This window comes from Triturus cristatus, chromosome 10 (assembly GCF_964204655.1).
Source record: "Triturus cristatus chromosome 10, aTriCri1.1, whole genome shotgun sequence".
Taxonomy (NCBI): Eukaryota; Metazoa; Chordata; class Amphibia; order Caudata; family Salamandridae; genus Triturus; species Triturus cristatus.
This window is the reverse complement of record NC_140593.1, coordinates 1,212,284,227-1,212,300,748: the sequence shown is the minus strand read 5'-3', so window position 1 is coordinate 1,212,300,748 and position 16,522 is coordinate 1,212,284,227. Positions and strand designations below refer to the sequence as shown.

At 52.1% G+C, this 16,522-nt stretch overlaps 1 protein-coding gene across 3 annotated transcripts in view; it reads left to right on the top strand.

Annotated features, from left to right (window-relative positions):
* Nucleotides 1–16,522, top strand: part of PLXNA3 (plexin A3) — an 845,431-nt gene that overhangs the window by 744,528 nt on the left and 84,381 nt on the right. For all 3 annotated transcript variants that reach the window (XM_085629709.1, XM_085629711.1, XM_085629710.1), the window contains exons 16-19: nucleotides 1,671–1,841; nucleotides 2,116–2,209; nucleotides 2,908–3,150; nucleotides 6,758–6,901. In XM_085629709.1, the coding sequence (XP_085485835.1) occupies nucleotides 1,671–1,841; nucleotides 2,116–2,209; nucleotides 2,908–3,150; nucleotides 6,758–6,901 (652 nt within the window). The remainder of the gene's footprint in view (nucleotides 1–1,670; nucleotides 1,842–2,115; nucleotides 2,210–2,907; nucleotides 3,151–6,757; nucleotides 6,902–16,522) is intronic.

The window sequence follows — 16,522 nt, the reverse complement described above, 5'->3', positions numbered from 1 at the left end:
CTGGAACCACTGCTCCCTCTGCATCCTTGCAGAACACAGTGCAAGCGTTGGCTGTCCCCTGGAATGAGTGTTGAAAAGACCTGGAAGCACTGTTCCCTCTGCGTCCTTGCAGAACACAGTGCAAGCGTTGGCTGTCCCCTGGAATGAGTGTTGAAAAGACCTGGAAGCACTGTTCCGTCTGCGTCCTTGCAGAACACAGTGCAAGCGTTGGCTGTCCCCTGGAATGAGTGTTGAAAAGACCTGGAACCACTGCTCCCTCTGCATCCTTGCAGAACACAGTGCAAGCGTTGGCTGTCCCCTGGAATGAGTGTTGAAAAGACCTGGAACCACTGCTCCCTCTGCATTCTTGCAGAACACAGTGCAAGCGTTGGCTGTCCCCTGGAATGAGTGTTGAAAAGACCTGGAAGCACTGCTCCCTCTGCGTCCTTGCAGAACACAGTGCACGCGTTGGCTGTCCCCTGGAATGAGTGTTGAAAAGACCTGGAAGCACTGCTCCCTCTGCATTCTTGCAGAACACAGTGCAAGCGTTGGCTGTCCCCTGGAATGAGTGTTGAAAAGACCTGGAACCACTGCTCCCTCTGCATCCTTGCAGAACACAGTGCAATCGTTGGCTATCCCCTGGAATGAGTGTTGAAAAGACCTGGAACCACTGCTCCCTCTGCATCCTTGCAGAACACAGTGCAATCGTTGGCTATCCCCTGGAATGAGTGTTGAAAAGCACCATTTCACATTCTGCCTCAACAAGGACTTCAGAATCAGCAGCCAGACGATTGTTTGGTGACTCCAGGCATGTACTCCTGGTTTAGTAGAATGTACTGATTATCACTGAAGAAAAGGCACAGTTGTAACGTGGTTATTCTTCTGAGGCATTTGTTGCTCCTGCGTCCTCTCTCCCTTTGGGTGAAGTCCCGGTGTGCACCAGCGATATGACTCCCAGTCTCGCCTGCCCCCACTCTGGGCAAGTCAGTGTGTGCATAAGGGATAGGACTTCATCCCGGCCTGCTCTTCCCAGTCTAGGCACAATCTTGAGGTGTGCGTCAGTGATGTGACTGTTAGTTCTGCCCTCTCCTCCGGGACAAGTCCGTCTGTGCTTCCGTGATGTACGTCTGTAAGTTCTGCCCTGCCCCTCTGGGCAAAGTCTCGTTGTGTATGTCAGTGATGGGACGCTGCCTGTTCTGCCCTGAGCCCACCTCCAGGACAAGTCTTGGTAGGAAACTGTGATCTGTGTCTGTATGTTCTGCCAGCCCAGGGTGTGTAGCTGTATTCTAGATTTGTCCCTACCCCTCTAGAAGTCTCTGGGTAACAGCAATGTGTGTTGTAGGCGGTCTTCTACCCCCAGGTGTGTGCGCATTCAACAGTAATGAATGCCTCAGTCAGGTGCACCCTACCTCTAAGAGAAGTCTCCGCGTGCTCCTGAGTGACCTGTCAGTTGGTTCACCTTACCGCTGAGAGAAGTCTCAGTGTGTAATCAGTGATGTATACCTGTCCGACCTGCCCCTGAGACTCCACCCACTATTTATGGGCGTCATTGGTGGGTTTCAATCTGCTCCATCTATTCTCTGTCTTGGACATGTCTGTGCTTGCAGCTGCGACCTGGCCTGCTCTCTGCTCATTACTGTAGAAGTCAGTGAGTGCATCTGTGATGGCTTTATTCTGCTTCCTCCCTGTAGACGCAGTCTGCGAGAGATTGTCTGCATCACGCCACTGTCGTCGCTGGGTCCCAGTCAGGCCACCATCACCCTCAGCATAGACCAAGCCAACATCTCCAACCCGGACGTCGCCTACACCTACTCTGAGGACCCCTCCATCTCCAGGATCGAGCCGGAGTGGAGCATCTTCAAGTAAGAGCTTTGAGGCGCGGCAGTGTGTGGGGGCCTGAGGGTGGGACCCTACCTTGGAGCCCCACAGAGGAGTCGTGCGTGAGTGACCCTCTTCAGTGTCCACAGCCCCTTCCAGCTGTTGTCTCTAAGCTTAGTCTGTTCATGGGCAGAAGAACCAGATCTTGAATCAGGGAGCTGATGGTTTCCAAGCTCGTTCAGAGAGCCTGCTCTTGCTCTCCTTAGATTTCACAACCGTAGGGCCATCACCAACCCTGTTTGTTTTCTCCCTCCTCAGCGGCAGCACCCTGATCACTGTGTCTGGGACGAACCTGCTCACCATCCAGGAGCCCCGGGTGAGAGCCAAGTTTGCCGGGGTTGAAAACATCAACGTGAGTCTTCCTTACGCCACTGCTATTGCGCTTCACCACCATACCGTACCCTCATTTTTTTTTGTAAGCGTTCAGAAGCCTCATTGTTCTTTGTAAGCGTCCAGAAGCCCTGCCTTGAAGGAGCCTCTTTTAAAGAATTAATGTTTTTATTTCCTATTGTAAGACGCACCGGCCCAATTCGGAGCCCTGTAGAATGGACATAGTACATAGTCTAATTTCTATAGGATATGCTAAATCTGTAGGAGATTCCTCAAGCGGAACTTTCTCCACCTTCCTATCCTCATGATGGGGGAAATTCTAGCAAGACTTTTTCTCACCAGACTAGCGCATCCCCTGGACATTGGCGGGTTTGCCATTAGCCCCCAGCAGTAAGTCGGCCTTCCCCCCCCCCCCCCCCACGTCATTCCCTTCTCTCTGCGAGGCTCCGTGGATGCCTGCCCGTTGCACGTGTGCGTGTGAGAGTAGGATGTGTGTGAGCGAGATAGTCTGAGTAATTGAGTCCTGTGTGTCTAGAACACAAGGTGGATGTGCACTCTCTGGATCTCCTGGTCCGCCCAGACTGACAGCAGTTCCTGCAGCAGTTCCTGCAGCAGCGGTACCTGTAGATGGAAGATCGGCTCCTGGAGCCTAGAACCTGCTGTATCCTTGTAAGCACACTGCTTTCTCTCTCTTCAAGCCTTGCTCTTCCTTCTCCACAGACCTGCGAGATCCTGAACGAGACGACCATGCTGTGCAAGGCTCCGGGCATTGTGTACGGCAAGAAGAGAGTTATCCCGGAGGACGGGGTGCCCCCCAACGAGTTCGGCTTCATCCTGGACAACGTGCGTTCTCTGCTGGTGCTCAACGGGACAGCGTTCACCTACTACCCTGACCCGTCCTTCGAGTCCTTTGGCCCGTCCGGGGTGATGGAACTGAAGCCAGGCTCCCACATCATCTTAAAGGTAGAGACATGTGGCTGTCAAAGACGCCTCTCTGTTCTTAGGGGGCAGGAAGTGGTCCACACCCTGGTAACCTAGTCTGCAGTGGTGTCTGTGGGGAACGTTGAGTTGCAAGCCAAGGGCTCCTCTCTGTTCACACTGTCCCCTGTGAAAGCCTTCTTGGAGAAGCTGACAGTATCCCGCTCCTAAGAACTGTCATTCGTGTCACTGTAGGACCTCTGAAATGATTGGAAGAGGTAGGCATTCCATCCCTCAAGAAACACTAAAGTCCCCAATAAACCGGTTCGGATCATGTGTTGTGCCAAAAGAACTGTAGCAATTAATCCTATATATTGTATACACACTAAGTAACTTATTACAGCAAAAACATAAGACTAAAACTATCAATAAAATTCAAGTTTCAAATTTATTACAGTTGATTAAAAAAATTGCACTTATCAAAACTGAGCATCAGTACATTACAACAATTTGAATGCAATACATAAAATACAACGCATAGTGTTGAAAAATATCATCCTGTAAAAAAGAACAATAGTGCAGAAAACCACAATTAAAAAGTCGACGCGGCGTTTCGGTGTAACTTGCTTAGACCACCTTCTTCAGGACAGAGTTTTCTAGTAAGCTGTTAGGTGAACCTTTTAGATTAAAACCGGGAAATACCTATAAATGTGGTACTCATTTCGTCGTCAATTATTTGGTGATGAACATTTTGGTTGATTCTTTGACCTTTGGTTAGGACTGGAACCTTCTTGTTATGAATAAAAACGCCTTTAAATGAGGTACTTATTTCATCGATTCTGCGTTGTGTGGAGCCACTGATGAAAAAGGAATTACATTTTCTTCTACCAATTGAATAGATGCTTTTTAGGTATTATTTGTAAGAAAAAGGCGCCTCAATTGTGCCGTTAGTTCTCCATCTTCTGGTGCTCTCCCTTTTTTTATTAATTGAGATTGGACCGAGATGCAACAGATAGTATGGCGCTTTGAGTTTCGCAGCTTGATGAACAAATTCTGAAAACCTTTCTGCGGCCTCCCTGATCCAACAACGACAGCGATGATCTAAGTCGTCGTCGTTGGAGCAGGGAGGCTTTTTGCTGTAATAAGTTACTTAGTGTGTATACAATATATAGGATGAATTGCTACAGTTCTTTTGGCACAACACATGATCCGAACCTGTTTACTAGGGACTTTAGTGTATCTTGTCGTCACCCTAACCCTTTTATCACAAAGAAAGGGTCCCTCCCCTTTTTTTCTTGATTTCATCCCTTAAACCAGGACCTGCCGTCGCGACGGATGCTCATCGCCAGAGGTCTTGCTTGAGCTGACAAAGCAGACAGGGCTCCGCCTACATGCGGGAGCATTGCGCCGAACCGTTTTCCTTTTTATTTTCAAAAAGGAAATCCTGAAACGGGATGACTCCCATGGTGAGGGGTCATTATTCCTTTTTTTACTGCCCATTACTGCTAGGGTTTGCCTGGCGGTGACGAACAGTGAAAAAATCGCTATATGACCTCCCATCATAATTGGGTGGGCGGACTTATGGCCATTTCTCCGACTCCGACTGCTCTTACTCTCAGGCAAGTTTGGATAAGGAGGTGATGGAGTAGTCACTGCCGTAGCCACACTTAAGGTCGGCCCACATCAAAATCAAACGTTTTGCGACAGCGAACTCATACCGCCAAGATAGCAATAAGCCTCTTAGCCACAATGCAATGCTTGCTCCCCGCAGACATCCTAGGCCTGCCTGCACATGTTAGCAAGCACCAGCTCTATGCACATTGCAAGGAGTGCGCCCATAGGCCTGCCTGCACATGTTAGCAAGCACCATCTCTATGCACATTGCAAGGAGTGCGCCCATAGGCCTGCCTGCACATGTTAGCGAGCACCAGCTCTATGCACATTGCAAGGAGTGCGCCCATAGGCCTGCCTGCACATGTTAGCAAGCACCAGCACTATGCACATTGCAAGGAGTGCGCCCATAGGCCTACCTGCACATGTTAGCAAGCACCAGCTCTATGCACATTGTAAGGAGTGCGCCCATAGGCCTGCCTCACCAGCTCTATGCACATTGCAAGGAGTGCGCCCATAGGCCCGCCTGCACATGTTAGCAAGCACCAGCTCTATGCACATTGCAAGGAGTGCGCCCATAGGCCTGCCTGCACATGTTAGCAAGCACTAGCTCTATGCACATTGCAAGGAGTGCGCCCACAGGCCTGCCTCACCAGATCTATGCACATTGCAAGGAGTGCGCCCATAGGCCTGCCTGCACATGTTAGCAAGCACCAGCTCTATGCACATTGCAAGGAGTGCGCCCATAGGCCTGCCTGCACGTTAGCAAGCACCAGCTCTATGCACATTGCAAGGAGTGCGCCCATTGGCCTGCCTGCACATGTTAGCAAGCACCAGCTCTATGCACATTGCAAGGAGTGCGCCCATAGGCCTGCCTGCACATGTTAGCAAGCACCAGCTCTATGCACATTGCAAGGAGTGCACCCATAGGCCTGCCTGCACATGTTAGCAAGCACCAGCTCTATGCACATTGCAAGGAGTGCGCCCATAGGCCTGCCTGCACATGTTAGCAAGCACCAGCTCTATGCACATTGCAAGGAGTGCGCCCATAGGCCTGCCTGCACATGATAGCAAGCACCAGCTCTATGCACATTGCAAGGAGTGCGCCCATAGGCCTGCCTGCACATGTTAGCAAGCACCAGCTCTATGCACATTGCAAGGAGTGCGCCCATAGGCCTGCCTGCACATGTTAGCAAGCACCGGCTCTATGCACATTGCAAGGAGTGCGCCCATAGGCCTGCCTGCACATGTTAGCAAGCACCAGCTCTATGCACATTGCAAGGAGTGCGCCCATAGGCCTGCCTCACCAGCTCTATGCACATTGCAAGGAGTGCGCCCATAGGCCTGACTGAACATGTTAGCAAGCACCAGCTCTATGCACATTGCAAGGAGTGCGCCCATAGGCCTGCCTGCACATGTTAGCAAGCACCAGCTCTATGCACATTGCAAGGAGTGCGCCCATTGGCCTGCCTGCACATGTTAGCAAGCACCAGCTCTATGCACATTGCAAGGAGTGCGCCCATAGGCCTGCCAGCACATGTTAGCAAGCACCAGCTCTATGCACATTGCAAGGAGTGCACCCATAGGCCTGCCTCACCAGCTCTATGCACATTGCAAGGAGTGCGCCCATGCCTGGGGCCTGATGCTGGTTGCCGCTTTCCACTCTCAGCCTTAGCTTGCTGCCTTGCAGCCCTGATGGCTGTGTGACAGATGCTGCTAGTGCCGGAGATGAATGATAAAGGGCCCTAGACCAATCATGTGTCATCAGTGTCTGCCTCTGGAGCTGTCCATCAGCCTGCAGACGAAGGCGACAATTACAGTGACAGCCTGATGTGCCCCAAATAGATTGGATTAAAAGAAAATAGATATGAGAGATGTACTGCTGGAAATAAATAACCAAATAAGAGACGGAAGCCAGAGTGTGCTTTCATGTCTGGGAGCGTAGTGAGGTGTCCCTAGCGTAGTTCCATCTCTGTGGCAATGGAGTGACGTGCATTAGCATGCACACTCACTGAACTTACCGTTTCTGCTTCTCCTCCAGGGAAAGAACCTCATCCCGGCGGCACCTGGTAATGTAAAGCTCAACTACACCGTGCTGATTGGGGACAAGCCCTGCTCTCTGACCGTCTCCGACATCCAGCTGCTCTGCGATTCGCCCACAGAGACCGGGCGGCAACGAGTCACGGTAGGTCTCCCTCACACAGACCGGGCGGCAGTGGGTCACGGTAGATCTCACTCACACAGACCGGGCGGCAACGGGTCACGGTAGGTCTCGCTCAAACAGGGCGGGCGGCAGCGGGTCACGGTAGGTCTCGCTCAAACAGGGCGGGCGGCAGCGGGTCACGGTAGGTCTCCCTCACACAGACCGGGCGGCAGCGGGTCACGGTAGGTCTCACTCACACAGACCGGGCGGCAGTGGGACACAGTAGGTCTCACTCACACAGACCGGGCGGCAGCGTGTCACGGTAGGTCCCACTCACACAGACCGGGTGGCAGCGGGTCACGGTAGGTCTCACTCACACAGACCGGGCGGCAACGGGTCACGGTAGGTCACACTCACACAGACCGGGCGGCAACGGGTCATGGTAGGTCTCTCACACAGACCGGGTGGCAACGGGTCACGGTAGGTGGGTCACGGTAGGTCTCAATCACACAGACCGTACGGCAGCGGGTCACTGTAGGTCTCACTCACACAGACCGGGCGGCAACGCGTCACGGTAGGTCTCACTCACACAGACCGGGCGGCAATGGGTCACGGTAGGTCTCACTCACACAGACCGGGCAGCAGCGGGTCACTGTAGGTCACTCACACAGACCGGGCGGCAGCGGGTCACGGTAGGTCTCACTCACACAGACCGGGCGGCAACGGGTCACGGTAGGTCTCACTCACACAGACCGGGCGGCAATGGGTCACGGTAGGTCTCGCTCTCACAGACCGGGCGGCAGCGGGTCACGGTAGGTCTCACTCACACAGACCGGGCGGCATCGGGTCACGGTAGGTCTCACTCACATAGACCGGGTAGCAACGGGTCACGGTAGGTCTCACTCACACAGACCGGGCGGCAGAGGGTCACAGTAGGTCTCACTCACACAGACCGGGCGGCAGCGGGTCACGGTAGGTCTCACTCACACAGACCGGGCGGCAACGGGTCACGGTAGGTCTCGCTGCCAAATATGAAAATATCATCCTCGTTAGATTTATAAGGGTTTGCCTCTGGTCACGAAGGGCCTGTCCTCTCAGTAAAGCCCCGTAAACGCCACCCATACAGCACCCATCCTCACTGCGCCCACGCAGTCGTGCCCTGAACTTCGAGCACTACACGACTAGGTACAGCCTATACTCAACACTGCTCACACTTGACTAGTCTCACATGCACATTGCACACCACACACATCACTGCACTCCAACATGCAGCTCATTCTCAACAGACAATAAGCACATGTTAAACACTACAGTCTACACACACTCCTCCAGCTGCCCCATAGCGCGCCTCACACTCGGCTCACGGCTCACACATACATGTTATTCAAAACATCCACTGCACCAGGAATCCAAGCAGCATGGTTATGGAAGCACGAGTGTGAGCAGGTTTGAACCCAAGCTTACCCTACCACACAGGACACTGTGACGTGGTATATGCCATGTTGCGAAAGCGTTTTGACTTTCTTTTCTCAGGGTAAAGGGGTTGTTTTAGGGGTAGGTCTAAGTGCCATTACTCTGTAAGGTGTGGAAGGAAAGCATGCCGAAGGCAGGCTGTTTCAGAGGAGTTTAGAGGGAAACGCGCCCCAAGTGTATCTGCAGAGAGCAGGGAGAGGCCTGGAAATGCCACAGTGTTCTAGAGTATTCTCGCCGCCCTACTCCAAGTGTACCAGTCCAATGTTGCTCCAGTGCTGACATAGCGTGGTCGATGTCCGCATCTGCTGCGCTGTTCATCTGGTCCTGCCCTGTATCTGGTCTCTCGTCTAGCACTGGGTCATCGCCTCCATCTGGTGGACACTAGTGGATAACTTTCTGTTCTCCTCTAGTACTGTCCGTTTCAGGGCCTGTTCAGTCTAAATTCAAGTGCTGTCATCTCATTACCTTAGTCTGGTCTGCACTCTAGTGTTGCCAACTTAGTCTTTATCTGGTCTTTTTTCCAACTCTGTGATCTCACAATCTGTCTGTTCTCTCTAGCACTCCTATCTCAAGGCCTGGGTCAAGACAGATTTGCATATGACTGGGTCCAAAGTGGGGTGGTGTGGTGAGCAAAAGAATGATGGAATAAACCCACATCCTTGTGACTGGGGGTGAATGTTTGCATAGTTCAACATTCCATCCATTTTTAGGTCTCGCCTTGCTATCGCTTAAGCGATCGTAAAGCGAGACTTTTGTAAAAGGGCTTTTCAAAGTGCTCCCAAAAGCGGATGGCATGGCTAGCACGCGCACAATCACGCGCATCGTGCCGCCATGCACTCTGCTTTTGGGAGCACTTCAAAGGGTCCGCTCCCCCGCCAAGCGCGCGCCACGCTCCGCCGGGCTTGTGCTTGTTTATCCAGTGAGAGACTTCCTTTTGTTAGTTTCAGTTTACAGTTAGCTATTAACTGTCCTCAAGCTCCCCCGCCAAGCAAGCGCGCGCCACGCTCCGCCGGGCTTGTGCATGTTTATCCAGTCAGAGACTTCCTTTTGTTAGTTTCAGTTTACAGTTAGCTCCTTTCCATCTCTTCTCTCTCCGCGCCTTCATCCTTCACTTTCTGTGCGCTGTCCTCCCCCTTACAGTCACTACCTCGCTGATCCTTATTATTTATCTCCCCTTTCTCACTGCCTCTCCTAACTTTTCTCCCTCCTTCACCGTCTCGCTTTCTCTATCCTCTCTCCAACCTTCCCATCCCCCGATCCGATCGCTCAGTTTCGCACTCCCTCGTCTGCCGCTCTACTTTGCCACTCTTTCCCTCGCCTGACACTCTTCCGCCACCCTCCTGAGTCCTGTTGTTAACCCAGCAGCTCGCTCGCTGTGCTGCCCCGCTCTTTCCGTAGCCTCGCTTCCTATACTGTCCCTTCTCCTCACACCCTTTCCCACTCTCTCCTGCCTCTGCCCCACTTCACTGGTCTCTTTGACGTCTCTCCCCTTCCCACACTCCATCTTCTCGTGCCCACTTTTCTGCCCCGTCTCCCTCGCTGCATTCCCTCTGCTGTCCTTTTCTCTACCCCTTCATTGCCCCTTCTCTCTTCTACTCAGTTGCCTCTTCCGCCCCTCTTCTTCAGTTTATTTTACTTCCTGCTCCCTTCATGTCCCTTTCTCTTCCCCGCCTCCTCACCCACTTTCCTGTCACTGTCCTGCCCCAGTCTTCCTGCTCATTTCCTCTAGTGACTGCAGCAACAGCACCTGCCCCGGCTCTCCCCTCCCCCGCTCCATGTTCCTGCTGTAGCGAGGGGCAGATGTCCGGGAATGTCCCCCGAGAGTTTGGCCCATTCCTTTCTCTTCACCTAGAAGCGCGTCGCCCGCGCCCCCTCCCGAGGAGAAGGTATTCATTATTCAGCAGCTCCACGGAGGGGGCAACAGAAGGTTGTCTGAATGTAATGGACTCTGATCTGTCACAGATGTCAGCGCAGCTGCCCAGCTAAGGACTGCATTACACTCAGGTGACCCCGCCAACCCCCTATCTTTCGTCACCGCAGGCTGTGCTCATAACTCTACCCTACCTACCACCAGCCCAGGGTATACACCCAACACCCAACCCAGGAAATACCAAACATAATAACCCCTGCTAAAAACCGACCTATCACCACTTAATACAGGTGTTCCACTACCCGTCCCTAGACCACGTCCTCCAACCACAAATAACAGCCCGTACCGCACAGCCCTACGTAACACACTCATCCATAAATGTTACACACAACCCTTTTCAACCCAATATGCGATACATTCTCCCTATTCCCCACCACCCCCTCTCATGAATGTCCCATTCAGCATATAACTACAGTACAAATAGAAAACACCTGTCGCCCCGACACCGTCAACCACAGAGCCTCAACTGGAGACAACAAACATGCCTATGCTACGCCCTCTAATATCCAACACAGTTTTCCTTGCGCTGTCACTCCTAAGCACCCTACCCCGATGTCTACTTTCTATCTCTTCTTTCACGTCTACCAAATACCGCTTCCTCGGGTACTATTCCCGATCCCTCCCACTACTTGCTGTTCAGACACTTTAGGTGAGCAATCCACTACCTACCAATGCTCCAGGGAGATACTGGAGTTTTGCAGAAGATCTCTCCACCATATTCGTCCCTCCACCATTTCTCTTATCTTGTCCCCAATCTTTGATTGGGGACAGGACGCCTGGCTGTGGGCCCCTAAGAGTCTCGTCCCTGGGGAAGCCTGATCTGGTTGTAGCCTCATTTCCCTGATCGCTCTGCATTTAGGGCCTCCTTGTTAACCACCATTTGTTGTAAGTTCTTCGGCTCCTCCTGTCTCCATGCATTTCAAATGTACTTTTTGGGGTTGTTTATCTGCTCCTGTCTGCACGCATTTCTTCGTCTGCACACATTGCAAAAACTGTTTGTTTCCTGTATATATATTTTGTTTTTTAGAAAAATGTTAGCTCCAATACTTACTAAATTATTAACTTCAGTTTTTACCATATACTTTCAAAACTAGTGTCATGGCAAATTCGGTAGCAGTAGCATGCATTTTATAAACGCTTGACAGGTTTAGGTGCTCTTCAAATTATAAACATTTCAACCTCTGATGCCTTTTCAGTAATTACATTATTTAGGTAATTACACATTTTAAAACATGTTTTCGTACAACCAGCACGCAGATCAGTTTTCGCTAATGCTTGTATTTGTCACCCCGGTTTAGCCACGCAGCACCCCCCATAGACAAAGCAGGCCTGGCTGCGTACATGTACAGTCTGCTTGCTGTGCTTTCCTTTTAATATTGTTCTGTCATAAAAGCAAATACTTGCAGTTTGTTACGACTTCTTATAACAAGCATTTGCAATGCAATTCGCATTTATACGAGTTTGAGCTATTGGCATTGTAAATGACAATGCCTTTTATTTATGTTTTAAAAACCCACACATAAATAAAAGGCATTGCCATTTACAGTGCCAATAGCTCAAACTCTTAACAGTGAGACCTATTGCATTGCAAATGCTTGTTTTTCTTTGGCATTTGTTGCCCTAAGTGGGAAGGGTATGCCCAGACGTGGGTCCGTGCTCACTGCGCCACTGGACTCAAGCTAGCCTGGCTGATGAGGTGATGCCCCGAAACCGGTCCCAGGATGCTTGTTTCAGGTCCAGGAAGGACCGGTATATGGTGGTTTGGGCTGGACTGTTCCCATGAGGGACAGCGTCAAGACTGATTTGCATATCGCTGGGTTCAAGCTGGGGAGGTGTGGTGAGCAAAAGAAAGATGGATTAAACCCAGATCCTTGTGAGTGGGGTGAATGTTTGCATTGTTCAACATTCTGTTCATCATTTGTTACATTTAGGCTCTAGTGTGGTCATCTCAGTCTGTGTGATCTCTCCTCTAGAGTCACCAGGTCATGTCCAGAATCTGGTGTCTTCTGTAGTGCCCGTCTCATATTCTGTATCTGGTCTGGACCTTAGTGCTGTCATCTTATGACCCGTCTCTGGTCTATACATTAGGGTAGTCGTCTCACAGAATGCCCAACACGTCTTCTGGCTCCGTCATCTCCAGGTCTGAGTATCACGTATAGCTAAGCATGGTCATCTCATGTCCTAGCTCATCTCGTTTCTTGTACTGCCATCTCGTGGCCTATATTCGGCTCTCCTCTAGTGACCACATCATAGTCTGTGACCAGTCCGTATCCTAGCACTATCATCTTGTGGTCTGTGTCCGGTCCGTATCCTAGCACTGTCATCTCATGGTCTGTGTCCGGTCCGTATCCTAGCACTATCATCTCGTGGTCTGTGTCCAGTCCGTATCCTAGCACTATCATCTTGTGGTCTGTGTCCGGTCCGTATCCTAGCACTATCATCTTGTGGTCTGTGTCCGGTCTGTATCCCAGCACTGTCATCTCGTGGTCTGTGTCCGGTCCGTATCCTAGCACTATCATCTTGTGGTCTGTGTCCGGTCTGTATCCCAGCACTGTCATCTCGCGGTCTGTGTCCGGTCCATATCCTGGCACTGTCATCTCGCGGTCTGTGTCCGGTCCGTATCCTAGCACTGTCATCTCGCGGTCTGTGTCCGGTCCGTATCCTAGCACTGTCATCTCGTGGTCTGTGTCCGGTCCGTATCCTAGCACTATCATCTCGTGGTCTGTGTCCAGTCCGTATCCTAGCACTATCATCTTGTGGTCTGTGTCCGGTCCGTATCCTAGCACTGTCATCTCGTGGTCTGTCCAGTTCCTATCCTAGCACTGTCATCTCGTGGTCTGTATCCTAGCTGTTGGACTTGGCCCTTCTGGCAGGTTCACCCCTAAAACTTTTTGCTTTTTATTGTGACCTGGTGTAAGTGATTTTTGGCTTCTGCGCACTTTACCACTGTGTCCCAGAGTAAAGTGCGTGCGTGTAGTGAGGTTGGCCTGCCCTCCCATAGGAATGCATGGGGGAATGTATGTGTCCCTGGTAGTTCCTGATGCGTGGGGAGTGCAGGTGCGAGTTTGGTATGTGCAGACTCGTGTGATGAAATGCTGCGCGATGATGTGTGCGGCGTCCATGTACCTAGTGGGGAAGTGCCACTTCTAGAAGTTGGCATTTCTGTGTGCAGTGTGAGATGAGTACCTTGTCTGGCGATTGGCTGGCCGAGGTCATGTGATGGGCTAGGGAATCCCCAGAGTCAGGATGAGTCACCCAGTGGTGAATGGGGAGGAGTACACCTGGGACCTGAATAGGGCTGGGCTTTCCCCACACAATGCTGGCTCCGCCCCCTGGGGTGCGACTGATGACCCTGGCCTGTTCTGTGAATAGGGAGAGGGGCTGAGCAAAACAAAGGGCTCAGGAACCAGTTGCATCTGGTTCGCCCCTTCCCTGCACCTTGAAACAAAGGTAACCTGTGTATAAAAAGGGGCTGTGACCCCATGTAAAATGTTCTCTTCTGATCCTAAACTTGAGGGGGGCCTGCTGCTGCTGGGCGCCAGAAGAGACCGCCACTGGGGACTGCCTCCCTGCTGGAGGGCCCTGTGAGCTGGCCCCTGGGCCCAGTCTTTGCCCCGCTCCTGAGGGACTTTTCCCTGACCTATGCCTTTTATTTGGACGAGCGTTTGGCATTCATTTTTGGAGTACGCTGTGCTCTGCGCAGCTGAGGAGCAGCGCTTCCAATTTTAGTTGCAGCACGGAGCTACGATCCTCTTAAAAAGGGAATCCCCGGCGTGGATATTCCCCCGCAACCCTCAGTATTCCAGGAAGCGGGTGCCCACCCCGCGGTATTGCCGCCGGAAGGATTTGTGTTTTGTTTAAAACGGGTGCCCACCCCGTGACTTGCCGGTTCCACGGGAGCCTACCCCGTATTATGGTGCTCGTTGGCGGGTTCCCACCCCGCTTATGAGAAAGTTTTCACGGGAGCCTACCCCATATTTTCCGCGGCCGCCGAGAACACTGGGCCGCCGCGCTGCCCGCGGCGACCCGGAAGTGGATCTCGGCAGCCTCAGTGTGGGCGGGGCTGAAGCCCGGAAGAGAAGCGCCGCGTCCCCCGACCCAGGCGGGAGCCCACCCCGCACTGGGACGTGCTGCCTTGTGGGTTTGGAGCCGGGAGGCTCCGCATCCAAGTCCCGGGTCCCAGGAGGGGGCCCGGGTGAAGTGAGGGCGTTGTTGGGAAGCTCCACCGCCCCGGAGGAAAGAAGAGGCCGGTGAGTGGAGCTTGGTGTATACTGTGGCTGGGGGAGGCAGAGTCTGAGCGGTCCCGCCATGCAGCGGACCGCTCCAGCATTCAAGGGGGCATTATTGTTCAAGAGTCCAGAGGGACTCCAACGAAGCGGGCATATTTGTTTTAGAGCTTGCGGGCTCCAACGTCGGGGGCATTGATGTTCCAGAGCCTGTGAGGCTCCAACGTTGGGGGCAACATTGTTTAAGAGCCAGAAAAGGCTCCAGCGTTTGGGGGCATTGCTATTCAAGAGTCCCCCGAGTGGGACTCCAACGTTTGGGGGCACTATTTTTCTCAGAGCCCAGAGAGGCTCCAACGCAGGGCATATGTGTTGAAAGGGCCATTTAGAGCCCAGGCTCATTTTCCAGCTGCCCAGCACTTCGTGGGCAGCTGCAACGTTTAGGTTGTGCCCTGTTGCCTACGCTGCTTGCGCAGTCCAGCCCTGACTCTGCTGGACAAAGGGCGTTTGAGCCCCTGAGAGGCCAGGTTGGCCTAGGGGACAGTTCTAAGTGATCTGTGCGCTATTTGTCATTATTGCCTAATGTGATTTATGCAATGCTTTGTGTATCCCTCTAGATGTATTTTTATACCTAGGAGGTTGTGTTACCTAGTATAGTGATACTAGTGAGTTCATGGTTCCCTGCGTAATATTTTCCTAAGGTGGTTAGGGTTGCGTATGTGGTTCTTACCTGTTACCAGTGGTTACTGGTTGTGCGCTACATTTTCTAATTGGTGCTACAGTGATTATATGTGCTATGGTCTAAAGTGTTATTCCTACAAAGTGCTAATTCTACAACGTGCTAGTTCTAAAAGTGCTTATTCCTGACCGTGGTCCATGAGGCCCTGTCCCATGTAGATAATTCCCCTGTACATTCCGCCCAGTGCCAGTTGGCACAGTGTAAATTGTGTTAATATTATCTAATGTGTTTTGGTATAATACAAAGGCTATTTTTATATAATACCTTGTGTGGAGTTTCTTTTGTGGTGGGCCTTGGGTGTTGTTGCTGGGTGCGCGCGCAAACGCTTTACACATTGCCTCCGGGATAAGCCTGACTGCTCGTGCCAAGCTACCAAGGGGGTGAGCAGGGGTTATCTTTGGCGTGTAACTCCCCAGCCCTGACTAGAGTGGTGGTTTCTGCCTGGCTTTGGCGCAAGCCCTAGCCAACCAGAAATCCCATTTCTAACACTAGCACCATCACCTTGTGGTCTGTGTGTGGTCCGTATCCTAGCACTATCATCTTGTGGTCTGTGTCTGGCCCATATCCTAGCACTATCATCTCATTGTCTGTGTCCGGTCCATATCCTAGCACTATCATCTTGTGGTCTGTGTCCGGTCTGTGTCCTAGCACTGTCATCTCGCTGTCTGTGTCCAGTCCGTATCCTGGCACTATCATCTCGCGGTCTGTGTCTGGTCCGTATCCTAGCACTATCATCTCGTGGTCTGTGTCCGGTCTGTATCGTAGGACTGTCATCTTGCGGTCTGTGTCCGGTCTGTATCCTAGCACTGTCATCTTGTGGTCTGTGTCCGGCCCATATCCTAGCACTGTCATCTCGCGGTCTGTGTCCGGTCCGTATCCTAGCACTATCATCTCGCGGTCTGTGTCCGGTCCGTATCCTAGCACTATCATCTCGCGGTCTGTGTCCAGTCCGTATCCTAGCACTATCATCTCACGGTCTGTGTCCGGTCCGTATCCTAGCACTATCATCTCACGGTCTGTGTCCGGTCCATATCCTAGCACTATCATCTCATTGTCTGTGTCCGGTCCATATCCTAGCACTATCATCTTGTGGTCTGTGTCCGGTCTGTGTCCTAGCACTGTCATCTCGCTGTCTGTGTCCAGTCCGTATCCTGGCACTATCATCTCGCGGTCTGTGTCTGGTCCGTATCCTAGCACTATCATCTCGTGGTCTGTGTCCGGTCTGTATCGTAGGACTGTCATCTTGCGGTCTGTGTCCGGTCTGTATCCTAGCACTGTCATCTTGTGGTCTGTGTCCG